The sequence below is a fragment of the Fukomys damarensis genome, unplaced genomic scaffold (genome assembly GCF_012274545.1).
Source record: "Fukomys damarensis isolate Sample0158 unplaced genomic scaffold, DMR_v1.0_HiC HiC_scaffold_23, whole genome shotgun sequence".
Classification (NCBI taxonomy): Eukaryota; Metazoa; Chordata; class Mammalia; order Rodentia; family Bathyergidae; genus Fukomys; species Fukomys damarensis.
The window spans coordinates 48,334,891-48,342,296 of record NW_022900935.1 but is presented as its reverse complement, the minus strand read 5'-3'; the positions used below and the strand labels follow the sequence as shown (position 1 = coordinate 48,342,296).

At 40.7% G+C, this 7,406-nt stretch overlaps 1 protein-coding gene across 1 annotated transcript in view; it reads right to left on the bottom strand.

The window, feature by feature from the left end:
• Window positions 1–2,958: 2,958 nt before the first annotated feature.
• The window catches only part of Itgb3 (integrin subunit beta 3), a 52,553-nt gene continuing 48,105 nt past the window's right edge, over window positions 2,959–7,406 (bottom strand). Inside the window, exon 16 of the mRNA XM_010637492.3 lies at window positions 2,959–5,832. Within this exon, the coding sequence (XP_010635794.2) occupies window positions 5,767–5,832 (66 nt within the window). The 3' untranslated portion in view covers window positions 2,959–5,766. The remainder of the gene's footprint in view (window positions 5,833–7,406) is intronic.

Below are 7,406 nucleotides of genomic sequence, written 5' to 3'. Positions count from 1 at the left end.
CCATAACACTAACAGCTGCAAGAGAGTCAATTGAGCTCCTGACCTCTTAATTTTCCTTGCACATACAAACCATTCTTAGCTACACTGAGTGGAGTTTTAAAATTTTATTTAATATTTAATTCTAATCATAAGCTTCTAAAACTTCCTATTTGCATGCTGTAGCCAAACTAAACAGATGAGAATATATATTTCCAAAATGTTACTGTATTACATAATTTAATAGAAATTATTTTAAACAGTTTAGCTTACAAAGAATGTTATTTTTCCATTGTATCCATGTGAAAATTGTAGTGTAATTCCCAATTTGCTTGTAATTGGCCTTGGTGGACATTAGATGGCTCTGTTACTGTTAAATTCCGACTGCTAAGGCCAAGTGTTAAAGGATTATAAATGTGGTTTGGTATGAGTCAGGAAAAGCAAAGTTCAGCATACATTTAGACATTTTTCCTTTTCTTTAGAAGGGTCTCTATTTCCTCCATTTTCATCCAGAGACATTTGGTTATCAGTTTACAAGATATAAATTTTTAAAACAATGAATCCTACAAGACTTGAGCATAAAAGGTCTCATTCTACCTCCAGTCTTATGTTGTCATGCTCTGTATTGTGTTCAGAAATGTGTATTATGTCATGAATTGAAGCCTGGAGGTAAAGAAAGTTGTGAAGGTTCTGTAAAGCACTTCTCTCCCACATTGTCAATGCTCAATAAATTTAAGGTCAGGTGTAGTGGTACCTACTTGTCATCCCAACACTCTGGGAGACTGAAGCATGAGAATCAGAAGTTCAGTCATGGTCTGGGCAACCTAGCTACTTAGAGACCCTGTCTCAAAGAACAAAAATGGCTGGGGGTGTAGACGAGAGAAAAGACTCTGGGCACAATCCTCACAACTGAAAAAAATTAAAATAAAAAATGAAGTTACAAATTCTTAGATCACATTGTTATCATACAGGGTAGTAATGTTAATAATTAAGATTTTTTTATCTCAAGCCGGGCGTGGTGGCGCATGCCTGTAATCCCAGCACTCGGGAGGCTGAGGCAGGAAGATTGCTGAGTTTGAGACCAGCCTGGGCTACACAGTGAGTTCCAGGTCAGTCTCAACTACATAGTAAGACCCTGTCTCAAAAAACAAAAACAAAAACAAAGAAAATTGATCTCTACCAATCTGAATAAATTCTGTAGGTCTTTTTTTTTTTTGGCCTGCAGCTTGTTATAGTTTTCTTAGCTGTCTGCCACATATTCTGTTAAGTGCTTATACATTGTTGTTGTTGTTGTTGCTGTTTTTGTTTTTTTTTCTCGGACTCCGATCTATTATTTTAGTTTTTTGTAAGAATTTGTGACTTTTGGTGACCTCAAGAAGCCCAAGAATCAAACTCAGAAATGATCAAAAATATTTTTAGATTCTGTATGGGTAGATACGTGGTTTTGGGAATCTTTCATACAAAGTATGTTCTATACCAGCAGAGTAACCCAGTTGACTTACTATAAACTTTCTTCTTTAATACGTGACTCCTTAAATTAGTTGTTCTCAAACATAAGCATGCAGCCCAACCACCAATAGGGTCTATTAAAACTGACTGCTGGGGCTCACACCCATATTTTATAGTTCAGTCGTCATTGTCCTATGCTGTATAAAAATATTTTGGACTTGAATCATTTGTAAGAAAACAGATGCACCTTGAGGCAATGTTAAGTGAAAGAAAACGGACACACAAGCTTAAATATCACATGGTATCTGTTATAGGAGAAACCAAAAATATAAATAAAAAGCAAAATAAAAGAGGATAATAGCAAAAAGGGAGATGGATCTTTTTCAAGTGGGAAGGGGAGGGAAAGAGGATTTAAAAAGAATTGAGATGCGTTACGAACATACACCAACTCCCCACGAGGAATGTGATCATTATGTGCTGTAAGCCTGTAGTAGTGAAAAAATAAAAATTCAGAAAGTAAATAAATAAAAATGTTTTGGTAACGACAAACAGTATACGTAACAGTGGTCCCATAAGATTACAATAGAGCCGAAAAACTGCTATCTCTCAGTGACATCATAGCAATCATAATGCCATGTAAAGGCTGGGGATGTGGCTCAGTGGCACCTGCCTGGCAAGAGCAAGGTTCTGAGTTTGATTCCCAGTACTGAAAAAGAAAACACAAAAAAGAAACCATAATGTCAAGCAATGCATTACTCCCATGTAAACAAGCCTGCTGGGCTACTAATCAAAGTGTAATAACACACACAGTTATGCACAGTATAGAATACATGACGATAACAAACAACTGTTACTGATTTATGCACGTACCATACTGTGCCTTTTATTCTTAGAGTGTGCTCCTTCTACTTACTTAAAAAGGTTTACTGTCAAACAGCAGCAGCCTCATACACCTCATGTTTACAGCATCTCCTGATTCCACAAGTGGTCCCGTGGAGAGACTGACCTGTACCATCCAGGTGTTTGCAGGACGAAACTGCCTTACGTGATTCTCAGAACTTAAGGCTGTCGTTCTGGGATAGAGTCTGTCAATTTTCATTTCTAATAAATTTCCAGGTGACATTCGTATTGCTGGTCCTGGGACACGTGAATGGTCATGTACATAATTTGTCATTAAGACTTCATGCATTTGTGCTTCGCAACAGACTACACTGACAATCTGTTCTGTGGAGATTGTACAAATTCCTAAATAATTCCCAATTTAAAAAATCAACATTTTAGATCAGTGACATAACCTTATTTCGAAACTCTTATGAAGCCTAAAGACAAGCTCTGGATTCTAAAACTAGCTTCAGTTCCCACAGCAGTCATCCTTCTGTTACATTTGGAAACCCGCTTGTTCTAAAATAATCATTGGTAAGGCAATGACACTGGTTCTTTTCACCCGAAAGAAACAGAAATAACAACACAGGAAGCACTGGACAGCCTTAGGCAATTCTTTTTGTAAAGTGTATTTAATTCACTGTTGCACAACTCAGACAGGAGGTGGAGAAGCAGTCAGGAAGGCACTGTACAATGTTAATCAGGAATACTTAACAAGAAGAAGTATCTTGACATCATAGACAGTCTAGGAATATATGAGAGGTGACAAACTGATTTCTAATACAGTACCTCGTCAGTAATGCTCAGTTTCCCATTATTGTCCACAGACCCTGAGACTGGACAGAAATGACCTCCAAAAGGGCAGGGCGCAATCCTTTTCCCTCTTGTGTTGTGACAATACCAGAATACTATTCAGATGTTCATTCTACGTGATGCCAAAAATGACGGCTATTTACTGTCTGGTGAACACAGGTAACAGCTATCCCCGCATACTGACAAACTGTACTGGTCTTCAAGGCCCATGAGCCTGCTCCCAGAAGCTCAGACAAGATTTCTATGATAGTTTTTCATCTTTTGAATAAGTTATCTTTCTCCTTTTGATAGCACTTCTTCATATAAATCGTCTTATCTAAAGAAAATGCCCAACTACTATTACGACTGTCATGGACTCTGTATCAGTAGCCAAAGGTTATAGTCTGGTTTCTAAGTTTCCCGGGTGTTGAGCATTCTTTCCCCTCCCCTATTTATCCCTCTATCATATTCCTATCACCTACAGTAAGGGTAACCCATGGGAAAGACAGTTTAGTCATTTGTGTCAGCTCAGTGGATTCTTTGTAAAATGAGGATGCAAATATTTGCAAAGTGAACTAAGAAGTGTAACTAAGTGGAGCCCAAGGGCAACGTCAGGAGATAAAGGGGCTAACACAAGTTGGAGAAGGGGCTCTGAGAGCGAATAACATGTGACCCACATTGAGAGAGATGACAGGGAATGACATCTGCTGTTGCCAAGCCAGGTCTCTCAGACCTCTCAATTAAAAACAAACACTAGGAGCACCGCACAGAATCTTCTTCTTTTCTTGTCAGTGCTGGGAGTCAAACCCAGGACCCCAGGCTTCTATGCACTCTACCAATGAGCTACACCCCAGCCCCACCCATCACCGGATCTTGGTGACATGATGCTACAGTGAATGCCAGCGTCTCAGAATACGGATACTGATACTGAAAAAGCTGGCCCAAGATTCAAAATGGCTAGTCCAAAAATTGAGGTCTTGAAAAAAAGCAAATGATTTTTCCTAATTAATATTAAAGATTCCTTAAGCTGCAACACTGAGGCCAGAACTCAGATTTTTAGATCAGCAGACCACCATTAATAGGTCTTTCCCTTTCCTTGGTGGTGAGGCTTGGTTTTTAATGTTAGCTAAAAGTCAGTACCAATGGAGTATCTGCTCTTGCTGGGAAAAAAGAATACTCTGTCCTCCTCAAGAAAGTCCAAAGTGTCCATGTGTTCATCCCCACAGACTTCCAGGACAAGAGAGCCCCTTACAGACCCAGCAACTGGGCAGCAACTTGCTACTAATAATGCCCAGTGAGAGTGTATGGATCCCATCCAAATCTGTGGTTTTTTAGGCTCTCTTTCATTGTCATCAAATAAAATTACAAATATAATACAAGTATGTTTAGATACACATTCCTTTAAAGATCAAGCAAACCTCATCCTGGTTTCAGGTACCCCAGTGAGAAAAATAAAGTAAAATTGCACTTGTTGGCCTCTTGGATTAAAGATTTGTTAAAATGAGGTTGTCCAGTCCACAGCAGAGCAAACCACACATGCTGATACAATTGGCCCAGTTCCATCCTGGCCTTTATGCTTCAGCAAACTCATGAGGATGACTTCTTCACAAAACACCCCAAGAGGTAGGTAAATGCAACCACCCTCATGGAAGGATGTGGCACACAGAGGCCCAGGGTTAGGTTGAAGAGGTACCTGGGGCACGGGGTAGATGGTTTGTAGGGCAGAGTCAGGCTCTGACCATAGCACTCTCCCCTGGAGGAATAGCATTTGGCCATGAGAAGAATCCCCATGCAGAGCAAATGTCTGCAACAGTGAGGGTGTGGAAGTAGGAGGTAAAGAGATGGTTCTAAGGTTGACACTTCAAGGAAACCTCCCGGGGAGAGCTGCGGGATGAGGCAAATCTGAGAGTAGTGAGTATGAACTAGAGGATGCTAACACAATCCCCCAGGCCGTGTGGGACCCTGAGTGACCTTGCCACCCTCACTCTCAACAGGTCAAAGACTTAGGTGTTAAGGACACCTTTTATTAGAGAACCACCGCTAGACCGAAGCAGTTACAAAAGGCACAGGCAGCTCTGAGGGTTCAACTCTTCCCTGACTCACCCTTCTGCCTGAGGGAAGGGAAAGGAAACAGAGACGACTGGGCTGCACACTCCAGCAGTGCTGACCATACCTGCTAAGAGTCGGTCCCAAACACCAGAAACTTACAAACACAGGACAAGCCCAGGCTTAGTGCCCTTTCCTCTGGAATGAGAGACCTCAGCCCTGTCCTTTCCTTCAGGGACAGAGGCCTGAGAGGGAAAGCTGGTCTCTCACTGAGGTAATGAAGAACACCTGCTCAGCTCCATGAGCACCTTCAAGCTGAGCAGGAGAAATCCCTGCAGGGGGCATTCTGACAAAGGCACTCTGAAGCCAAAAGCAGGCTGAGCTCTGTTTGTGGGGACCTATCACAAGTTTTAAATTACACATTTCCTCACATGTAACACACACGCACATCCACACACACACAAGCACAGAACCCCACACTTTCACATACTGACATTCTCCCAGCCCACCCAACTCGAGGCCCCAAATCCTGCCACAAATACTGTCCTCTGTAAACACAATAGCAGAGACTCCCACCATCCTGGCGCAGTCTGCTAACGATCTGAGGATGACTTCTTGTCGTTAAGTGCCTCGGTAGGTGATGTTGGTGAAGGTGGATGTGGCCTCTTTATAGAGTGGGTTGTTGGCCTGTGGAGAGAACAAAAGAATGTCTTACAGTGAACCCCTCAGTCCTTCCTTATCCTGAATGAGTTTGCTGAAATTATTTTTAATTTGTTTTCATCTCATCTGAAGGGTTAAATTTCAACTGAAAGATTTGCCCAAGATACCCTTCTCTGGGATATTCTATGGGTGAAACAAATACATTTTACTCACACTTAGGAAGCAGAAAATAAGAGGAGGAAAGATAAGGTGACCATCTGGCTACCATTTCTAAAAGGTTAAAATCAGCCCACCCTTTTATTATTTTTTTTCAGCCCTCTTTGGAGATTCAAAACATTCTACATTCTAGGGTAGTTTTTTACCAGCCTTTTCTATTTCCTACTTTTTCTGTTGCCCTTCTCCCATTTTCCTTCACTGTGGCAATGCTGTGGAAAGTATGCCTGAAAGAGAAATGTAGCAGGAACAGAGGATAGCATTTGCTGAAATAATTCTTAATTTGTTTTCATCTCCTCTCTTCAATTGCTACCTACGCAACTGGCATGCTATTGATAAAAAGAACAACAAAAAATGACAAACTCCATAAGGTCAAGTAGACTTTACTGACACCTTTAAGAGATCCAGCACATTCTTGTGTGCCTCAGAGGTTCAGGACACCACACATGGTCTTAACAGAAATATCCCGATTTCTTGGGGCCCTTGGGTACGAAGCCCAGAGCTCACCGGAGCAAACTTTCAGTCTAATCCTGAACTTGCAGGGAATCAAATGGCCCTTTGGAAAGCTCAGGAAAAAAGGGGTTAAAATGCAGAAGATGAGCCTGAAGAGAATAAAATTAAACATATAAAAGTGCTTGTTTAATTGAGTTAAAACAAGATAAACTGCAAGAAGTGTAAGAGAAAAGTCTGATTTGGAAACTACTATGCCATAATTTCAAGAGAAAGCAGAGAACAAAGTGGAATAACATCCTGTCACTATTTCTAAGAGGCTGACCTCAAATCTCCAGTACCACAAAAAAAACATTTCCTGTAGTTACCGAAGTCCCTCCCACAATCGAGCAATCTACTGAATTTCTCTGCAGTTCTTTATCTATAAAATATGAACAATAATAGCACCCACCACATAGGGTTGTTTTAGTAATGAAATAAACACGTGTAAAAAACATTTAGAAAGAGTTCCTGGCACATGCAAATCTTCAGTAAATGCTAGCTACTATTTCTTTTCTATTTGCATTTAATGCTTTGGACTTCATTAATGTATATTGGTTACTATATTACGTATGTTCTCCATGTAGTTTTGCCCTGGCTCCATCAAATGGTGAATCAGTTTCTTTTTCCATTTCTTCACAGTGTTAGAGCAAAGCTGGGTCCTGTTTCTGTTCGGTCGGTACTTACGACATAGCCCTTGGTCACTGTGTCACTGTGTGGCAGAGGAGCAAGTAAGTGGTTTTCAGGAGGTTTAAAAACAATGCAACAGTCAGACCAGACCTTCTCCAATTTCCAGAACAGAGGATAATTGGAAAACTACAATCAGTTGCACCTGGCCACCTTAACCATCTGCTGCTTCCGCTTTAAGATTTTTTTTTTTTTTTTTTTTGTTCTGGGAA